The sequence below is a fragment of the Phalaenopsis equestris genome, unplaced genomic scaffold (genome assembly GCF_001263595.1).
Source record: "Phalaenopsis equestris unplaced genomic scaffold, ASM126359v1 Scaffold000006, whole genome shotgun sequence".
Taxonomy (NCBI): domain Eukaryota; kingdom Viridiplantae; phylum Streptophyta; class Magnoliopsida; order Asparagales; family Orchidaceae; genus Phalaenopsis; species Phalaenopsis equestris.
In genome coordinates, this window is record NW_018164448.1 from 822,862 (window position 1) to 845,843 (window position 22,982).

Genomic DNA, 22,982 nt, shown 5'->3' on the forward strand with positions numbered 1-22,982 from the left:
TTGCAGAGTAACAACACACATTGCAGTGAAACGACGTACACTACAGAGTAACGAAATATTATATTCAGTGATGTAATTGTTGGATTAATTTTGGGACTACAATGTAATTAATAAATGTGTTGGGTCATCATTAAATAAGTCAAAATTATTGTGGTCTAATTTAGAATTAAGTTCATGACTTTGGGCACATTTGTCATGATATTATAGTGTGGATACCATAAGTGCAAATTCTAATTTGATGAGGGGCAGAATTAGAATTAAGCAAAACTTTTTTTGTAACCGCCTGGTAGTTATTGTAACCGCCTGGTAGTTACTTCAAAGGGTGATGGTCCCCAATTTGCAGAAAGATACATCCCTTTCTTGCACCCCATCAACAAGAAAACTAAGGAATATTTGGATAATCTGCAGATTGGAAGATCATATCTTGCGCAATCGATCTAATGGATTCTGGTACGCTTCCGCTAATCTATGGTTTATTTCTCTCGAAATCGAATCTGAATTTTCTTTTTTTTAGTTCTAACAATAATAACATAAAATTACTAATTATATAACTAGATTCCCTTATTCGTATCAAGAAAATCGCCAAAAATTTATGGATGGGATCGTGAAACAAGGTTAAGACAAGAATATGGAGCTATCAAGAAAAGTGGAAGAATCAGCACACATTGATTATACGACATTTGATCGGTTCGGTTGACATGATTTTGAAGCAAAGCCGTCTCATAGCACAAATGTCAAACCGTAAGACCCCCGTAAATCAACCTCTGATGCTTCACGCCAGCCGCCTTCCTCTACTACGAGACGATCTACTGCAGATGCTCCAAGGAGGTCTTCTTTTAGCATAATACAAAGATATTTGTTTGAAGAAGCACAAGATCCAGAGATATCAACTTATATAGTCAAATCATTATTTGTGGGACACTCCAGTTATGCATGACCGTCTAGCTATGCAAAACCCTCCGGATATGCAGTACTATCAGTATTTAAGGTTCCACCATTTGACCAGAAATAGACAACCACTGTTGGTGGAGAATTTGATTTAAATTTTCAAAACATTCCCATGTTTGTATCTATTTCTTACACAGACATATGGGTTTCAGTGCACCACAATTATAATCTTCGTCAAATCCTAATGAACGGATTTACTGGTTGCTATGAGAAACTATGAATAACACAACTACGAGCGATGATATTGAAGAAGAATTTCAAGAACATTAATTGAATCACCGATCACTACGACTACTGTCTCAAGATACACCTGTCTCAGGCGTTATTCCACCCCGGCGTAGAAGATAGTTTTTTTTGAAAAATATTATGTTTGTTGATTTAATTTTTTCAATTTGCTCAATTAATTTAATTTGTTTCTTTTTTTAACTATTTCAATAGGAAATAAATTTTACAAATTTGAATTTTCTTAGTATATTTAGTTATTTCAAAGTTATTTTTTATTTAACTAAAATTAATTCCAATTCATAAATTAATGTAGGAATTACTTTTAATGTTTTTAATGTATATAATAAATAATAATAATATTTATAATATGATTTAATATATTATATATTAATAATATTATTATATATAATAAAAATAAAAACAAAAGGCTCCCCCATAGGGAGCGCATCCACTTACATATGGCCCCCTCTTCTCTTTTTTTTTTTGTTTTTTTTTTTAAATGGTGCTCTATTTGCTAATTTGATCTATTAAGGTGATCCTTTATATAATTTAGCCAAACACTAAACCTTGGATGAATGTGGGTTATTAGCTCAATACTCCTCTTGTGTGATTGTGCATAAGTAACCTTTAAATGTCCGAGACAAATATAATCAAACACATTGACATGCATTAAACTATTAGGAATGACAAATATTAGGTGATAATGAGCGGTTTGTTTGTCCATAGTTCTTAAAAAAAAGAAAAAAAAAAGTCTAGATACAAGATTATATAACATATATGACAGAATGATGATAAATATCAATAGGCAATTAGATGAGGTCAAAATGAATCGTGATATATCGCGTGACCACTGGTGGTATATAAAGACGTTTTCCTTCTTGAAAGAGAGACTTGTGGCTAAGACGACATGCGCTGGATGCTACCCTCTCACATGTACATTCGGTTTTCGCAAGTGTTGGCTGACAATCAAATACGAACATTAACATCAAGTTATGGTCGATGATTTGCCCAGTGGTTCGCCTTGTTACAGGGAGACCAATGATTAAGAACAGGGGTTGGGGCAGAATTAGGTTATGTTCATGATGAGCAATCACTACAGTGGCTAAGAATTTTTTTTATTATTTTATTTCAATGAACTAGTTTGGATGCAATATTAAAAAAAATTCATGTAGCCAATGCCACGTAGTGGGATTAAGGCTTTGTTGTTATTGTTGTATTTCAAAGAACTAGTTTGTCGAACATTTTTATATTATTTTTTTTACTTGGTATTAGCTAGTTAGTTTAATTTGAATTTTTTTCAATGGATTATTTATTTATATAATACCATTTGTCAATAACTTCATATAAGAAATCAAATAAAAATTTAAAATTTTAACTTGTTTATTAACATTATACAAAAAATAATTTACAAATCAAATGTTTAATTTTACATGAAAATTTAGGTCTTCATTTGAATTTTTAAATTTTAAATTAATACAAACAAGCCAAATACAAATGAAATATGAACATTAAAAATGAAGTTCGTCTCAAGCTTGAATTGAACATGAACAACTTATTATTCGATCAAGCCAAGCCCAAACTATGGCATAGTCTGCTAGACTCGGCTCCATTACAACCCTATGTGTAATATATGTTAGACATTTGTTATTGCTTCGCTTCAAATAATATGAGATGTGATTACTTTGAAGTGAGATTTTTAGGAATATCACTAAATTCTTTTTTTTTTTTTAAATTTTTTATTCTTATATCTAATACATAAATTATTATTTTTAATTAAACGAATATCTCATTTACTTCATTTGAAATACTTTAATATTTGTGATGCTATGAAAAATATATAAAATTTAGTGTCATAAAATTAAATATAATGGAATATATTGGATATGTAATTATATAATAAATTCGTGGTAGAAAACGGCAGAAGGCCAACATAGCCCATAAGTTTGACCCTTTTGAAGTCTAGTTAGAATCATTTAATTTATTGGTAGAATAGCTCAACAAAATTTTCTTGTGTGCTAAGTCATTCTTTAATTTATTACAATCATATTTAACAGTTGACGTCAATGGTTTAAAATCCAATAATGTTAGATATGACTAATATATCATAAAAAGGGACATATGTTTGAGCGGAGCGGAAGATTCTGTCCAAATCAGGTGAGTTTCCTTATGTGAGTTGGGGGTGCGGTACATGGGTAATTTGACAATTACATATTGTACCCAAAGTTTTATTTACTGTTCTTTCAAGGGTTATAAATAGGTCTGTATGTAACCGTAGGTTTTATCCCATATTATGTATCATGTACACATTTTCTAGATTAGTGGAAAAGTCGCTGCTCTACTCCCTAGGACGTAGACATCTTTGTGGAACCTCGTTAAATCTTTGTGTTCTTCTGGATTTGTGTTTATTCATGTTTTTTTTCGCCCTAATTTCTCAACAAATAATAAATAAAAGTGTCATTTACATACATACTATTGAATTCCTATGTATTTACAAATCTATCATCTAAACTTTATTTTGATATTTATATCATTCAAAATTTTCATATCACTATATATATATATATATATATATATATGATAATTAAAATAGTGATATTTTTTAAGTGATTTGGAATATTTAGATGGTATAGATTAAAAAAAAATGTAAAATTATGAAGTTAAATGTAAATATACAAAAATTGGGTGGTATGCATGTAAATGCCCCCAATAAAATAATGATTAAACAGGTTTACATTTTTGTTTGCGTGTTTACTTGAGAGCTAAGAAGAGCATATTTTAGGTAATTTGAAATTCGCTTACAACATGAAGCGGGTCATGATATTAGGGAATAATGATGGGCTTATTAAATTGGGCTAAACTTATGGGCCGCCACCAAAGTGGGCGGAAAATTAGATCTTGTGTAGGGGAAATTGATCCTTTTCTTTTGTTAAAAAAAAAATGTTATGTAGAGGGTAAAATCATATTATTTTTTATGTGAAAAACCCTGAGATCGATGGGATTTACTTTGTCTGAACTTTTTTTACTACTCCCAAAATTTACACTAGTCCTAAGAATTGAGTTTATACACTCCTCTAAGTAAAATAAAAATATTTTATTGATGGAGGTGATGAAGCTAACATTGACATTTGCTTGTTTGTTGAATTGAGAACTCGACTCTCCCTCATATTCAGTTGAATGAATAGGTCTCCTTCTAGACTCTGCTCCTAAATGATATCGACCTGGGAGAAGAGACAACTCGAACACCAATGGGAGGACAGGGGGTGATAGCTGAGGTTGATAAATACATAGCCAAGAAAGGGAACTTGCAGCACAAACTCAGTCCGAGGATTAGTAAAACATGGGAAATATCAAACATGTGACCAAAACGAGAATATGAGAAGTCAGCACAAGTTGACGACTCAACTATTTCATCACCTTGCCTTACTTCCACAAAGCAACATCTCACCTTAATTTGACAAGGTAAATGTATTTTCATCAACCTATCACATACTCCCCTGACATTGTTAGCTACACCAACAAACAATATCTTACTATAAGCTATCCAAGTCTCTCTTTGTGTAGCCATTTTTGTATTATTCTTTGGACACAATCACCCCTGAAACTATAAATAGGGAAGGCTATCCTCAAAAGAAAGGGGTTCTCTTTTCTATTTCTTCGATCGACTGTTAAGTCGTCTTTCTATTCCCTTATAAGGCCTGTTTTGATGGTGTGAGACTAGTGGCATCTAACAATCCTCTAACAACAAATTTATCCTTCTTATTTTTTTCCTCTAATTTTATTAAACTCGGCTCAAATTTGTTAGAATTATTAGAATCAAATATGTAATGTATTAAGCTCATTTTAGCTCAAATTTAATTTTAAAAAAACAAATAAATAAATTTGAATAGACCTTTAAAATTCATCTTATACTAAAATTTTAATTAAGCTCAATAAAAGTTTAAAAACCAACATATTTAAGATGATACATATCTCGATCCCATAAATCTTTCCTTAAAACATAATAATAATAATAATAATAATAATAATAATAATAATAATAATAATAATAATAATAATAATAATAATAATAATAATAATAATAATAATAATAATAATAATAATAATAATAATAATAATAATAATAATAATAATAATAATAATAATAGTAATAATAATAATAATAATAATAATAATAAAAGATAAGTTGCCGATATCGCTGAAAGCAATAGCAACCTCACACCTCCATCCGCCTTTCACCTCCAACCCCATCCCTCTTTACAAATGGGGTAAAAAGCTCCATTATAACCAAGCAAAATACAGAAGAAACTCCACATCTCAGCCATGGCCGCCGCCGCCGTAAACCCCTCCCACCTCCTACTCTCCCACACTTTCCCCTCCCAGTTCACCTCCACCCTTTCCCCATTCCCACTCCACAAACCCTCCCCCTCCTTCTCCAAAAGAAACACCAGAAATCCTTCCCCCACCTCCCCATTCCGATGCGCCGTCACTAGCGTCGACGAGACCGCCGCTAAAACCCCCCCGCCGGGGACCAAGAAGAAGAGCAGCTTCCTGATCCAAACCCTAACGTCGTGGCTCCTGAAACAGGAGCAAGCCGGCAACATCGACGCCGAGCTCACCATCGTCCTCTCGAGCATCTCCATGGCCTGCAAGCAGATCGCCTCTCTTGTGCAGCGCGCTGGCATATCCAACCTCACCGGCATCCAGGGGAACGTCAATGTGCAGGGCGAGGACCAGAAGAAGCTGGATGTCGTATCCAATGAGGTAATTGATTGAATCCCGTGCTCAATATAAACCCGTCGATTTGAGATTTCGATTGTTCGTTGAAGAGTTTGGGAGTGAGTATAGGTGTTTTCGAACTGCTTGAGGTCGAGTGGGAGGACGGGGATTATAGCGTCGGAGGAGGAGGATGTGCCCGTAGCGGTGGAGGAGAGCTATTCCGGCAATTACATCGTCGTATTTGATCCGTTGGATGGGTCGTCGAACATTGACGCCGCTGTATCCACTGGTTCTATCTTTGGGATTTACAGCCCTAATGACGAATGCCTCGCCGATGTTGACGAGGACGGCACGGTAAGATCTCTGTTGCTTTTCTCAAAATGAATTCATCATAGTTTCTTAAGGTGCCAGTATTTAATGATTTCGATTGTTTTCTCTTCATCTCGTTACTCGTAAGTTATTGGGCTAATTACAAAAAACTTGAAATGTGGGAGCAATGATCAGTTCAAGGAAAAAATTATTAAGTTTGGAGTTTGTAAGTAGGGCTCTTCAAAGCTGGTTCTATTTTTTTTTTTTTTTAACTTGATCGGAATTGGCTCCTGAATCGATTATAGTTAGTTTGGATTTTATTCGGCTTGAATTTGAACGGTTTTCGAGTTGGCTTGAATTGTAAACAAGCCGACTCGAATGTAATTTCTGGCTCGAATGATGCTCGATCCGGCTTAAAATGCTGCTCGATCCTGCTCCAAATACATAATGAACCGGTTCCAAAATCTCATTTGAATAAAAATTATTTATTTATACGAAAAACAAAAGAATAAAATAGGCAAATATAGAAGTTACAACAATAAGGCGAAGTATATATTATTTGTAATCGTACATAATCATAAATATTTATTGTGATTTATAAAGTACAATTGGCAAGCATAAATATAAAATATAAAAGTTACTGATGCGTGCTAGAAAATTCGCGGCGATAGAGTAATGGATTATCGTCTTAGCGTTGTGCGAGTATTCAACACACACTTAAATGAAAATGAATCAAGCTGTGATAACACCAGAAATTTTTACGTGAAAATCCCGTAAATGGGAAAACCCACAGGGTCTGACCCAGTTGTAAAAATCTACTATAAGTTGATGATTACAAATGCCTTTTGTTCTACAGGCGGGAAAAAGTTACTAGCTTTCCAAGTTACAACATCGACTGACGACGTCTAGTTAGTGGTGGTTGACGGAAGTCGGCGGTGATTGACGGTAGTTGACGATAATCGATGACGGTCGGCAGTGGTCGACGGAGGTCGGCGGTGGTCGACGGAGGTTGGCGGTGACTGACGACAGTTGATGACGGTGGCCGATGGTGGTCGACAGAGGTTAGTGGTGGTTGTCGACGGTTAGTGGTGGTTAACGACGATCAACGATGACGAGGATGATCTTGGACTTGAGCTCCTTCTCAAAGCCTCAAGTTCTCTCTTAAGCCTCTCTCTTTTCATGTGAGGGGTGAGACTCTATTTATAGTGTTTTGAGTGCAATTAATGCAGAAATATGAACCATTTTGATTCAGAAAACTTCCTTTGATCAGATGACATTTGATGGACATTTGAGTGTCTTAACGATGTCGAAATTGAGGAATCTTGGGCTCATTGGATTCATTTTGTTGAAACGTTCGATTCGACAATGAACTCGCTAGATTCAACATTTGTTTGATCTTTCAAATGTCTCCAGAAATCCTCCAATAGTGGTTTAATGATTTGATATGGGCTTGATTTGACTCGGATTAGACTGACTTTCATATTATTAGGTCAGTCTTATCGAGCCGATCAATTTGACTATAAGTTTGCTGAAATCAGAGCTCTGGATGACTCTTAATCGAAGTTTGAATTTTTTTGTTCAAAAAATTATACCGAAATTCGTGCTGAATGATGAAAATTTATTGGCATCGTATCAATTACATATAAAAGTAAAACTAAAATGATTTTGGAATGTTGATGATTTTTATTCTCAAATAATCTTTCAAAGCTGTCAAAAAATAAAACTTAGATATTAATAAAGTTTTATTTATGTAAATATGTAGAGGTACTCAAAGCTATTAAATGATTAAATCAGTATTGGGGCTTGGGGCATACATATACATTTACTTTTTATATTTAGTTTTCATATGATTAACTTATTTCTGAATTTCAAAAACTTCAAGAAAATATAAAAAATTATAGTGCAAAAGAGAAGTTCTTTAAAAAAAATTGAAAATAAAAGTCTGAGTGAAATGCTTCGACTTCAGTCTATATGCGGGTTCAAACTCACATCTAGCTCTGAATTTTAAAAAAATTCTCCTATAAAACATCATTCAGGAAACTGGACCCAAGTTTAGGAAGGCTCAAAACTAAATCCAACTTTGAGAGAATCATATCACCAAATTTATATATACACTACAGGAACAAAGACTTTTTCTGATGGCCAAATTCCATCGGCCATGACGAGAAAAAAATGTTGTATTTATTGTTTTCAATGGTGTATCGATAATTTTAAGTTTGTAGGTAAAATGATTGTCAGTAATTTCAGAATCAATTAAAATTATGACAACAATTAATTACCGGCGCATAACCGACGATTTAATGTCCTAGTTTTTTTAATAAAATTTTGAATCGTCGGTTCACATTAGTTCATATAATCAACGGTTGATAAGTCAGTAATAATGATAGCTTACACAAGTGTCGCACTCATCGCTTTTTTAATGCATTTTATTCCGTCGGTTACAAGTCACTAATGTGTCAGTTATATTAACCGGCAGCTAAACTGTCAGAAAAGCGTCACACCCATCCTTTTTGGATGACTTGGGAGTTTCGTCGGTTTATTGTCTCTAATATGTTGGTTATAGAAACCGATGATTAAACTATCGGAAAACTATCGCGCTCGTCGTTTTTGTGCGACGTACTTAAGAAGTTTGTTCGGTGTTGGGTAGGCGTCGGTAAATAAGTCCATCGGCTAGCCGACTGCTTTGTCTATAATTATGTTGAAAGCAATCGCAAAAAGCCTGTAGCATAAGAAAAAAACATATTCTTTATTTCATATTTACATTACCACACTTTTTTGTCACAACATCTAAGATACATTCCAGACATTTAACGAACTAGAATAGTAGTCGAACAACAAATTATTCAATCAAAGAAACATATAAATTAAATGCATATATTTTAAAATATATACATCACTGTGAAAAATAAATGTTCAAAAGTGCAATATAAACATAAAAAAAAGAAATAATCCTTTATTATCTTCTCATCCTCATCGTTCTCTGTCTCTTCCTCCTCCTCCAATGTTGTCTTGCCATGTTGCGCATCCGCTGCCGGAACGAATATAACTCGACCTTTAGCTTGGCCTTCATGTTTGCCTCCAGCTCCGACCTCATCTGAGTGAAGCAGGCCTCCATCGCGGCTGTGAATGCAACAACGTGCCCAAAGATCTCCTCGTCCTATGCGGTAGAGGTGTAAGCTCTAGATGCATTGGTGGAGGGGTGAGTGTTGTAGGCAAATCTTTGCGCCCCAAGCTTGTAAGCTTGACCATTCTTCTTCCCTCCAACAATCTCTCTCCACAGGTTGTACTCGGAAAGATTGCGCTCGAGGATTGTAATACCTCTCGACGTCTGGAATCTGCTTTCCATCAGTTGTTGGAAGCTCTTCTGCAAAAAAATAGTAGCTACATTCAGTTATAGCTAGTATGCATTAACATCAAACTAGTTTAGCTTGTGAATTACCTGGGTCGCACAGGATTTATCGATCATCCATCACTAGTCGAACTGCCTCTGGTGGGTGTGCTCATTTACAACAGCGGCGGATGACTCTTCTCTCATTTCCATAATCTATCCATATAACTAAATAATAGAATACATCTCCAAACTATATAAAACTTTAAAGTATGAATGAAATCTTATCAGCCTCCGCTTGTATTTTGTATGTGGGAATGTCCCACCAGTGTGCTTGAAGGGTCTCATGCCTCGATAGTTTGACCATCTATTTGCTTGCTCTCTCTTCTTCTGGTAGTCCGGGGAATCCCAAGCCCTAAGCAATAAGACAAAGACATCCTCTTCGAGTCACAGAGGACGTTGTCGCTATTTTCGAATATCGTCAAACATGTTCCGGAGGCGGTCGCTGCCCTTGCGCTCGAAGTTGCGTCGGATGCGTGTCTCGTGCTCAGGTCGCTAGAAGAATTGTTTTTGCAAAATTATAGGGATTATGTTCATCTCATACATAAATAAAAACAATATAAGATATTTGTGAATGATACATACCGCAAACTCCTGAAATAAAAAATCTTGAACTGTCATCGGGAGCTTCATCCACGGAAAGTGCGCTGAGTTGTATTTGCTCCAAATGATATCTCGAATGACATTAATAGTCTAGGTTGTCGGGTAGAACCTTAAAACAACAAATTATTAATTTTATATTTAATTGTAAAAAAAAAAATTATTGTCAATATCTTAAACATAACTTGTGTGTTGCCGACAAGCTCGATGAAGTAGTTACTGCCTGTCGACCCCTACTTGGTAGAGGCGGCTTGGGCCTCTGACACACTCAACCCCCCTGTAGTCAGGGTGAAGGTAGGGGTGGGGGTGAGTGTAACAGTGGGGTTGGGAATGAGGGTCGGGGTAGCAGTGAAAGTGGGGTTGGGTATGGGGGTGGGGGCAAGTGCGAGAGTGGGAGCGGAGGTAGGGGTCGAGGTTATGGCGGAGGTGGGGGTGCGTGCTGAAACCAGACAACCTCTCCTGACATGTTTTTTTGTCAAATAGAGCTGTGCTCCATCCTAACAAATAAAAGAAATTTTTATTAGTTAGTGTACATAACAACATATTATGTAATAAACTGAAAACAAAACAATACACAATTATAAATATAAAACAAGAAATTGTAAAATGAAAGGTAAAATTAATAAAACCAAAAACACCAAAGTACCCAATGAACTGAAATTTAAAATTAATTGAAAAGAACAATAATTCCAATATACAAAGTAACTTGCTCATTTTACTCAACATTATCTGAAGAGTGGCTAGAGGATGTAGTCATGTTCTCTTCTTCAAATGCATCGTTCGTAGTCGTACTCATCATTGAGGTTAATTCCTTCGTATTCGCCACTTGCAACCTCTAGATTAAGCTCTTCACCAATTGCATCAATTGGGAAACAGAAACCTGTCATTTCAGTTTCTTGTTAGGTGAGTTAAAAGTTATTCTGAATATTAGTGGTAGTTCTTGGTTTACTTGAAATGACAACAACTCAGTCAACATTTTTTCTTGCTCTATGTGGATATCAAATATAGTAAACCTGACTCGTCTATCGAGTTATAATGAAATAATCAAACTTAGCATAAATTATATTCACTTTCACTTCTGTGATATTATATAGTTAGTTTTCCTTTGTTTTATGATTACTAACAGGGTCGAACCAATTATAGCTGAATATGAATACACTTTCTCCAATAGAGTCTGGGTAAGATAGCTCAATCACATCTTCCAGAAGCCCATGATAGTCTATCTCGTCATCTAGATTGTATTTGATTATGATCCATTCAATAAGGCTGATCCCAATAAATTGACTTCTTTGTCCAATTATGAGTGACACCTAATTCGGGTGGATGATATTGAGCAATGTCAGGGTATACAATAATCTTTGAAATGTCATTAACAATAAACCATATATTTTCCCCATATATTCTTATAGGTGGCGATGATTTCTCAATTTTGTTCCTTCTGAATGTGCTCCTATTCCTCTTGAAGGGATGTTCACCATTTAGAAACATACAGTGAGAGTCAAACCATGAATTCTTCCTTTCATGATGAGTCGTAAATGTCTTAGATGAATTCATGCAATATGGATGTCTTGTTCCATCCAAAGATCATTTTTTCAAATATGCTCGAGTCAAATCTTGGTGGAGGATCATAACTCGTCGAAGGAGGGGAGCTATCCGATAATCTTACTGAAATCCTCAACGGTATATATCATATCCCACTTTGCTAGGCATTAAATGTAACTGATTTCTGTGTTCCAGCATGGAGACCGAAATCCACCCTTAGATAGGTAAGCTGGCAGTTGAGAAACAGCTGCCACAAATGTCTCGACACCGTTCAAGATCTTCGGGGTGATCTATTTTCTATCTGAATAAAGTCTTTTGTACATTAACGATCTTCATGCACGAATATCCATGTGTACCTTCAAACTTGAGAATAATCAACACATTATAAAATGCATTCAATTGAATATATTATATTTAATTATATAGTAGATTTACTAGGGGATTTTGTAACAAAAGGTGATCAAACCTGACAATATTCAAATCATTTTAAAAGGAGTGAACGTTTTAGATAACATTGGAGTCAAAACATTAACCACGCTATTAAGGTTGTCGAAGACTAATAATCAGTAAACATTTATCAATATTTTATCTCTAATCCTTGCTGTCACTGCACCTACACGAAGCATTTCACAAATATATTTCGTTCACATTTTCTCTACAAATGTAAACCCACTTATCCACCTAAATATTCTCATCTCAACAGCTCTTAATAAATTACTTTCATACTTATGAACAAATTCTGAGAAGAAAATGTTTTATATGATGCATCAGTGTTCACTTCTTTGTCTAATTAGAAATCTAACTTCCATTCTCAATATTTGAAGTGAATTTCCATTTAGGGTTAGGGTTACCTTCACATTCATTACTACACACATACTTTCAAAATATATAATTTTTTCTTATATATATATGCCTTGCTTAAATTTAAATTGCGCTAAAGCTTAGCCGCCAGATCATAAACTCCGACCACTTCAACCTTTTATACAGTCTCCAAAAAGTCCACGCATTTTGGATTAAATCACATAAATATCCGTGCTCCACTGCCTTTCTATTCATAACTTCCATTACCATGCAAAAATATTTGAGAAATTTTCTCACATTCATTCGCACCTGGCAATGCAGCTGGATCGAGCAGAGGAGAGGTGCGTGATAAACGTGTGCCAGCCGGGCACAAACCTCCTCTCCGCCGGCTACGTAATGTACTCCAGCTCCGTCATCCTCGTCCTCACCGTCGGCAGGGGCGTTTTCGTCTTTAACCTCGACCCCCTCTACGGCGAGTTCGTCCTCACCCAAGAACAGGTTCGCATCCCCCGCACCGGTGACATCTACTCCTTCAACGAGGGCAACTACCTGCTCTGGGACGACAGGCTCCGGGCCTACGTTGACAGCCTCAAGGAGCCCGGCCCAAACGGAAAGCCCTATTCAGCCCGATATATCGGCAGCCTTGTGGGGGATTTTCACCGCACGCTTCTGTACGGAGGGATATATGGGTACCCGCGCGATAGCAAGAGCGGGAACGGTAAGCTGAGACTGTTGTACGAGTGCGCGCCCATGAGCTTTATCGCCGAGCAGGCGGGGGGGAAGGGTTCCGACGGCCACCGTCGGATCCTCGACATCATTCCCAACGAGGTAGGTTTTTTTCCTTGCTTTCTTGCCACAGAATTCGTTATCTATTTTACCTAAACTGTTATGTTAATTTGTATATTGTAATGGTTACTGGAATCTTATAATAGTCTTTACGAATGAACATAACAAATATGTAGTCTTTGTAATGTTGAGGGGTATGCATGTAAAGATTTGTATATTAATTTATACATAAAGAGTTGAGTGCTCAGATTTATACTGCTGTTCTATCTAGGTTTTCTGATAATGTATCTTCATCATTTTGGTTACAGATTCATCAGAGAGTTCCACTGTTCATTGGGAGCGTGGAGGAAGTTGAGAAGGTGGAGAAATTTCTTTCCGGAGTATGAATCTTTGAATTGATAACATGCTGGGCAGCAATAATTCAGGTATTGTGTAATTAATTATAGGTGGTATTTATGTAAATCTCCTTATATTGTATCAGTATCTTTTTTTTTTTTTTGAATATTTGATATGATAAAAGATCTTGTAGGAATCATTCTTGTAGTTTGGGGTAGGGTGGTGAACGAGCCGAGCCCTCAGGCTTGGCTCGTGTTCGGCTCTTTCGAAATAGCTCGTGTTCGAAATCGGCTCGTATTCGAAATAGACTTGTGACCAGTGTGTTCGTGTTCGGCTAGATTTAAATATTCGTGTTCGTGTTCGGCTCGAAATTGGCTCGTTAAACTAAAATTTAGAAAAATAGATGTAAAGTGTGGGATTCGAACATGGATCAAATATATACAAAAGAAAACACTAACTACATTGCCACATGAGGTGTTATGATTTAAACTTAGACATAAACATATATAATATATTATTATATAAATAATATATGTAATATATTGTTATATAAAAAGTTATATAATTTTTTTTTCGAGTTTTGTTTGTGTTCGGCTCGTTAGGCTTAACGAACGAGCCGAACACGAGCTCTTCGTGAACAACGAGCCAAATTGACAGCCCTAGTTTGGGGGATGGTTAAATCGAGTTGGAGAGTTAACCTAAACTTAGAAGTAAAAAGAATTTTTATTACTTTTGAATTTAGTTTCGAGCTAATAACGATAAAGCATATCAATTTTATTAAATAATTAGTCTTAGTCCCCGGCCAATAATTTTGTTGACTTTTTTTTAGGAGGTTGGGTCTTGTGTGTTGTATGTGGGCTCATACAATTCAGGATAGAGTGTTGTTTTTAAGTGATCTCTTTCACGTCGTTGGTTAGGGAATCTCGAGGAATGTTTATGGAGGGCTCAGCAGCCCACTTCGGCCCATTTAGAAAGTGTTTTTTTTTATAATTCTTGAGTTTGAACATATGGTCAATTGTTGGTTAAAATTTATATAATCATGAAAAAAGTTAGTTTTCAAACATAATTATAACAAGCTTATTAATAAAATGATCTTATAGAAGTTTGTCGTCTCCCGTCATAATTAGCTAAAAACAATCTAGCTCGTGCTCTCGGTGCCTTCGATAAAATCACAAATTCTTCCTTCTTGTCACCTCTAAAATTAATTAAATAATTTTATTTTTATTTTTATTTTATATAATGTGTAGCAAATATTCTCATGAGCACACTTTTGTTCAGTCGTCTAGTGGTCTGCAACTTTCCCAAACTAACTGAGGAAGCTCTCAATTATATCGTCTCAACTCCTCACTAAGACATCTATTATGCTTCATTTAAAGTTTGTTTGGGGGCACTTGTGGCTTATTTAAAAATAGCCGTACAACAGCTGTGATAGTAAGCTGCTGCGAAGAGTTGATTGTCTGTTTTGTTTTGTAGTTTTAAAACAGTTCTGCTACAGTTTTTTTTTTTTTTGAACAAATGAAATTTCTGTCTATGTATTGTAGTGTTGTTTATAATTTCCAGCATCAACGTACCACTCAACTCCATCAAACGCATAGAGCACAAAGAACCGAAATTAATTGCAAAATCAAAATGCCCAAGTAGATAATGGTAGAGAATACCGTGGGGCGTCGTGGGAGAGCAAATGATACAAACCGATCCACAGAACAGAGGGAAGAGGGAGAGGAGATGAAAGGCAAGCTCACCGCAGCCACTAGAACCATCGGAACTAAATGGGACCGACCCTAGCCACCGGAGCCATGGATCAGAGAGGTCGAGAGCGGCAATGTTACCTTTAGGGCAAGAATCACAAGGGAGGGGAGAGTGGCTCACGAGGGTGAAGAACGGGACACGAGATTGATGAGGGGAAGTGCTGTTAAAGATTTGCGAAGAAATGCGTGTCTGCGGCTCGCGGTTAACATGCCTTTTCCAAAAATGCAGCCTCACTGCAACTACCAAACGGCTTCTAGCAAACGGTCCCTTGGTAATAAGAAAAAGCGTTTACGACATGCAAAATATTGCCAATAAGAAACTCGGGGTGGGGGGGTTCATCGTTTCCTGCTGTGTGAACTGAGTGTATAAGAGCTTCGATTTATGTTCTCTCCTGTGAGTTGAGGAGGAGGAAAGGAGAAGAGATGGGGCAGGTGCAGTACGGAGAGCGGCGGTGTGCAACTGTTTGCAAAAATAGAAGAGTTCTCCGAACGAAAAATTTGAAATTTTCAGTAATTCAAAATCAGAATAACAATAATATCCTCTTCCTCCATTCTCCACGCTCCTCTGTAGGAGACTAAGGATGGGGACCAACCCTTTGACAAGTAATTAAGAAGAAAGTACTGACAGTAAGCAAATACGGAAAATAAGAATTACAAATATAAAGCTATATATAAGACAGTTGCTTGAACCCCACGCCATGAAAAGTGCTCCCACCCTGTGTGCTTCGGCTGGTGATTACTGCATCAGAGTTTTTCTAGAAAGCATAAACAAAAGTGTTTTCAAACACAACTATCAACTTTAGAACATGTTCTCTAAAAGATGCTTTCAAATAATCTTTGATTAAAGAAGAAGTTTAATCAAACGAAGCCATAAGGTATTTTTGGCAGCTAGTAATATAAATCAAAAGCCGTTCTTGATAAATTTAAAACTGTCCTCAAATAAATCATACCTAGTGTGCTCCAAATTCGCCAAATTTAGAATATACTATTCTCATGCTTATCTCGTATTTGACAATGTTGTTTTTGGTGCTATTAGTTCGCCATCGTGCATCTTAGAAGCCAATATTGTAACACGTCATTGCATTGTTTCCATCCCCAAGGTCGCCGCTGATCTCAATACTATAGCATAATGTCACCGAAAAAACGCACACCCCTTAAGTATAGTGATTTTCAATGTCTGTTACCGCCTACATTGCTCACATATCTAAATATGTTGAACTTTTTTATTGTTGTATACTATAGCATAATGTCACCGAAAAGACGCACACCCCTTAAGTATAGTGATTTTCAATGTGTGTTACCACCTACATCGCTCACATATCTAAATATGTTGAACTTTTTTATTGTTGCCTTCATTTTTTCTTACCTTTAACTAAATTTTAATCCCTAAGATATATTATAAAAGTATATTTAAAAAATGCAATGTTACTACATTTCTTTATTTTCTTTTACAATTACTTAAATAATAGAAAAAAAAGTAATCTTTGGATTATTTTACAATGGATGTGCACAGAATAATCCTTGTTATGTTTAATGCATTATACTAATGAATAAAAGGTGAATTTACATACACATCACAAAATTATTTAGTATTTACATATTTAACATTTAAATCCTTGTATGTAATTATACATCACTTTAGTGTCTAGATCATGTCAAATGTGTACATAAAAATGTGTGTATAAGTCTATGACTATCAATAGGTTAATATTAATGATATTAAATATGTGATTTAAGGATTTGGTAGGTAAATATAAGAATTAGGTGTTATGTGTTTTGACATATAAGAATTTTATAATGTATATAAGCAAAAAAATATGAATTGTATGTTGATATTAACTCTTTCTTTTGTGTGCTCACAACACTAATCACAATGGGAGCTTACATATTTCCTCAAGGCTTTGTCATTGCCAACATATTTGCTAGGAATTCTTATTAATTTTCTCAAGCTATATATTTTCTTGACTCTCCCATTATACAAATGATTTAATTTGACATTTAAAAAAGTAATTTAATTTAATTTAATAAATTCTAATAAATTATAAGAAAGAGAAAAATCACCTTTGAAATTCAAGCTAATTTGAGAGAAAAAAATATAATGTGATAAAAATGATTTGGACGACATAGATATTAAAAGCATTATTTAGATGTTAGATATGTAATTACATAGAAATTGTATGGCATGTTTGTAAATGCAACTATAAAGCTAGTATTTTTAAACAAAGAGGGCAGCTTGCGTCTAGATTCTTCACTTGAATACCCACCAACGCCTACCTCCGCCCAAGCTGCGTGATCCTATTGGCTGCCGCTCTGATTCCGCTGTCTCGTCAGTGAGGGCTACGTGGAAGTGGCGGAGTAGCGATGAAAATCCAATTCACACGTGCACGCAACTAGCTCGTGCAAGCTTACAATTGGCCGAGCTTTACGAATCCGCCACATAAAAATTATTATTATTTTATTATTAAAATGAACTTTAAAAATTCGGGCTAATATAAAATAAAACTAATGAAATAGCAAGCTATACCAAAAGTCAAGACTTCATTTGTCAATGTTTCGCACTCAATATGCCTTGTGATTGTGATATAGCCGAACTGTGTAGGAGACACGACTCGTGTCCGCGAGGATAATCCACATATTTCACTAGGGCTGTCAAAATCACTCGTTGTTCGAGAACAGTTCTTGTTCGGTTCGTTCGTTAAGTTAACGAGCCGAACGCGAACATCACAAATAAATATTTTTTTCGTTCGTGTTAGGCTCGTTTTGACTCGAAATACTATTAATTCATTATATAGATATCTTTGATGAGTAGTATTTTTAAAAAAATTAATTGACTGCAAGGCTACAAAGATTTATAATCAATTAAAAGTATTAATGAAGAAAATAGAATAAAATTTATTAATTTAGATTTTTAGATTCATAAAATTTATTAATTTAGATTCAAATGATGTTTTAATTCTTGCCCATTTCCTTAATATCTTATGGCTACGTTATTAGGGTAGTCAAAACGACTATTTGTTTGTGAATGACTCGTGTTCGGCTGGCTAAGCAAACGAGCCAAACACGAACACACAAACACGAACACACTTTTTAGCTCCAGGCTCGCTCGTGTTCAGCTCGTTCACACCCCTATATCTCACTCGTCGATTTGCCAGCTTATAAGAGTTGCCGAGTTGAAATGTCACTCCAACTAATTAATTGAACAATCAGACTTATCAGCCTAACTCATCTCATCGAGAATCTTTGTAACTATAATAACACAAAAGTCCATACTGACACCAAGTATTAATATATGTCACATTTTAACTTATAAATCTCACATGTTTTCCTCAAGTCATGTGGATGGTTTTTGTACGACACGACTTGTATTTTAATAATTTCTTGTATATCTATAAAAGCAGACACACACACACACACACACACACATACAATAGTCTTATTTATATAAAAAGTGCAATATAAACGATGTGTGCCAAAAAATTCGCGGCGGTAGAGTAATGAATTATCGTCTTAGCGTTGCACGAGAATTCAACACACATAGATAACAGAAGAGAAGTAAGCAGGATGAGACACATCGACTTTTTACGTAAAAAAACCCTTGAAAGAGTGAAAAATCACGGGGCATAGCCCGGTTGAAATAATCAACTATGAATGATGAATACATAGGTCTATTCTTCCCCTAAATTAGAGAAGATAGAATTACAAAATTGTATCACTATAATCTGGTTGTAGTTCTTGGTGATAGCAGGTTGCAAGGTTCGTTGTTCATTATTGTGGATGTAATAATTCATCGTGAATGTTGTAGATGGCTGCACCATAAATGTTGATTGGGCAAAAAAACCGTAGTAAGCAGTTACGAGAGTTGTGGTCCACATAGGCCGTAGTGGCGAATATGAATGACGTTCGTAGGTCGTCGGGGCCGGAGTAGGGAGTTGTTCGAGCTGTGAATCACATAGGTCGTTGTTAACACATAGACCGTAGTGATGAGCATGTCCCACGACGATGATTGATGGTGTCTGATTGGTGGTGATCGATGATGATTGGTGATGATCGACAGTGACAGTCGACAGTGGATGACGGTGATCGATGAGTGTTGATGAAGACCCGACGGTGGCCGATGACGATCGACGGTGGTCGGCGACTGTTGGGATGGTGTTGAACATCAGTTCATTCTTAGAGCTTCCAGTTCTCTCTGAAGCTTCCAAACTCCCCTCCTCATGTGAGGGGTGGGGCTCTATTTATAGTGTTCTGAATGTTATTAATGCAAGAATATGAAATATTTTGATCGGACGGTCAAGATAGCTTCCCCAGATCATACAACGTTTAATAGACATTTGAGTGCTTTAATGATGTCTGAATTGTGTGATTTTGAGCTCTTTAGATTTGTCTTGTCGAGACGCTCGATTTAAGTATAAAATTGTCATATTCGACAACCGTTTGACCTTCCAAATGTGTTCGAAAATCATTTAAATGTGGTTCAATGAGTTGATTTGGACTTGATTTAACTCGGATTGAGCTAGTTTTTATATCATTAGGCTCGTCTCATCAAGCCGGTCAGTTTGACTATAAGTTTGTTGAAATCAGAGCTTTGGATGACTTTTTATCAAGATTTGAATATTTCATGTTTAAAATATTATCTCGAGATTCGTGTCAGATGATGAAAATTTATTGGTGACATATTAGTTGCCTCCCTATTTCGAGCGAGACCATTTTCATCGTTCGAAATATCAAGAACTGGAGCATTTATATCCTGCATATGTATCATTATATATTATTTTATTAGTATCGGTATAAGAAAATTTTTCTCTTTATATGTTAATAAGTTGAATACAACTCAGTTGGTAAGCATTTTTTTGCTTTATGAGAGGGCGACAGGGTTCAAATTCTACCTAAAATAAAATAAATAATGTTTTATACAGAAATTTGAAAAGATTAAGAAATTTAAAAGGGCAATAGAGAATGAATAAAAAGTGAAAAGATTTTTTTTTGGAATATGAAAAGTTTTTATTTATTATTATTTATGAGCATTTAATCTTTGCACTTCTTTTTAGATTTCTATATTAATGTGCATTTATTGGTCAATGCTCTTTTTGAGCCTATAAATAAGGGTCTGAAAGAGAGAGTGGAGGTGTGGCGGTGCGTCGTGACGATGCGTTGCAATGGTGCATCGCGGCGGCGCGACAGGGAAACTGGTTGCTGCGGCGCGACGCAGCGGTGCGGCGGCGCAACCCGTTGCGGCGGGGCATTGCGCCACGAAGACGCAGCGGGGCAACCCGTTATGGCGGTACGACGTGGAGGTGCGACGTTGCGGCGCAGCTGGGCAACCTGTTTTGTCTACGCGACGCAGCGGGCGCGTTGCGACAGTGCGACACGACATGAGAATGTGTTGTAGTGACGTTCTGCAATGGAGCGAAGCGTTGTAGCGACATGTTGCACCGCAGTGATCGGTCGCGGCAACGCGTTGCGGCGGTGTGCCAAGGCGATGTGTTGCAACAATGCGTGGTGGTGACGCGTTGCGATAGAGCGTCCCGTCGATGTATTGCGACAGTGTGTCATGGCGGCGGGTTGCGGTGAAGTGCCGCAACGACGAGTTGCGGCAGTGCGTCGCGGACGAAGCATTACGACGACGCGTTGAGTTCAAGACTATCATCCAGGACCATGATTCCCCAAGAAGAAGAAGTCGTCATGAGTATTGGTGAAGAGTTGCGGTGCAGAACTTTAGAGTCGAGTTGTGGTGAAGAGTTGTGACGTAGAGTTGCAGTGAAGAGCTGCAGGGTCGAGTTGCAGCGAAGTGTTGTTGTGCCTTGTTGTGGCGAAGTGTTGCGCGCAGTGTTGCAGTGCAGAGCTGCGATGAAGTGTTGAGATGCTAAGTTGCGGCGAAGAGGAAAGTCAACGCCGTCCTGTATAGCAGACAAGCAACGAGATTTTCTTTCTTGTTGTGGCGAAGAGGAAAGTTGTCCTCGTCCTGCGTAGCAGGCAAGCAACAAGATCTTCTTTCTCTTTGCGGCGAAGAGAAAAGTCGTCCCTGTCCGACGTAGTAGACAAGCAACGGGTTCCTCTTTCTCATTAGGGCGAAGAGGAAAGTCGTCACCGTCCTGCATAGCAGACAAGCAACGAGATCTTCTTTCTCGTTGCGAAGAAGAGGAAAGTCATCCCCGTCATGCACAACAGGCAAGCAACGAGAACTTCTTTCTTGTTGCGGTAACAAGGAAAGTAGTACCCGTCCTGCGTAGTAGGCAAACAACGGGATCTTCTTTCTGGTTGTGACAAACAAGAAAGTCGTCCCCGGCCTGCGCAGCAGGCAAGTAATGGAATCTTTTTTTTCGTTGCGGTGACGAGGAAAGTCGTCACCGTCCTGCGTAGCACACAAACAACGAGATCTTATTTCTCGTTTATGCTGTGTATTTCAGAGGAGACTCCCGTGCCACCCTTGCATGTTTTATAAGTGATGAAGAAATGTTATAGTTTTGTTGTTGCGCTTTGAGGAGAAGATTTGCATGCTTATGTGGTGGCGATATTGGGAGACCCCTTTACGATCATCAGAAGTACTATTTTTTGGAGAGGCGATGTCAACTCTACTCAAAGATGAACGAATTTGTTGTAGCTCTTGTATAAATATATGTTGGCCTTTGTAACATTTTTTTACAATTAGATGTGATATTTGTAGATGATGATAATGTATTTCCTTGTTTCTTCCACGGTTGTTGTGGTTTCTTAATCGTACGAAATTCTTCTAAGGCTAGTAGCCTTCTGAGGTTTTACAGTGGAGACCCTCTTGGGCTTGTCTTCCAGCGACATGGTAGCAAATTATCGGGTCTTGCCTTCTGGGCTTGATTTTCAGTGACATGGTTGAAAGGAGAATCCATTGAGGATGTAAGTCCAGTTCTGAGTTGTGTAACCGAAGATGCTCGACGATATTAGCTCGTAATGAACAAAGTCATATGAAATTCACTTAGGATGCTTAACCTATCTTAGGTTGTTGGTTTAAGCTTTTGTTTGACGACCGTAACCTGTTATGGAAGAGGTCAAAGGAAATCCACAAAGGGTTTTTGACTTATCCAAAGTTGTACGTTGAAGCCTTTGCTTGACAACTGTAGTCTGTAATGGAAGAGGTCAAATTGAGTCTCTCGAGGATCGATTAATCCCAGAATGAGGTGTCTGAGATGATTTACGTTTCTCGAGATTGGGATGTATGTTGCAATGGACCGTATGTTTTCTTGGAAATATGGTTGCAGTCATACTAAAGAAAAAATGTTTGACAACTTGTCAGTTGTTACTTTTGAATCTTTTGCCCCAGCGGACGACGTTTTTCATGTGAGTTTGTAAAAGAGCTTATGTATGGAGTCTTGAAGAGATCAACTTCATGATTTGGTTGAGGAGGAACTTTAATAAGATGAGGGGTGCTGAGGAAGCATTATTTGTGGTGAAGATTTCATCCCAGTACATGAGCGATTTTCACAGGCTTGTAATCTGAATGAAATATGGGATGACTCCCCACTACAGTCGTGCCCGAGACGTTGACATGAACGACCTTTCGAGACTGTAGTGAAAAATTGACCCCAGCCTGGAAGAAGTTGTGACATACT

General features: G+C 36.9%; 1 protein-coding gene across 1 annotated transcript; it reads left to right on the forward strand.

The window, feature by feature from the left end:
- The first annotated feature begins 5,379 nt into the window (after positions 1-5,379).
- LOC110018294 (fructose-1,6-bisphosphatase, chloroplastic) lies at positions 5,380-13,786 on the forward strand. The gene is made up of 4 exons (XM_020715563.1): positions 5,380-5,934; positions 6,019-6,243; positions 12,851-13,357; positions 13,624-13,786. The coding sequence occupies exons 1-4, from the start codon at positions 5,494-5,496 to the stop codon at positions 13,699-13,701; spliced, it is 1,251 nt and encodes a 416-aa protein (XP_020571222.1). The 5' UTR covers positions 5,380-5,493; the 3' UTR covers positions 13,702-13,786.
- The last annotated feature ends 9,196 nt before the right edge of the window (positions 13,787-22,982 follow it).

Coding starts and splice junctions, on each gene's coding strand:
- LOC110018294 (XM_020715563.1), top strand. CDS start 5,494: ATGGCCGCCGCCGCCGTAAACCCCTCCCACCTCCTACTCTCCCACACT. Junction 5,935..6,018: donor TGGATGTCGTATCCAATGAG/GTAATTGATTGA, acceptor GAGTGAGTATAG/GTGTTTTCGAACTGCTTGAG. Junction 13,358..13,623: donor TCGACATCATTCCCAACGAG/GTAGGTTTTTTT, acceptor TTTTGGTTACAG/ATTCATCAGAGAGTTCCACT.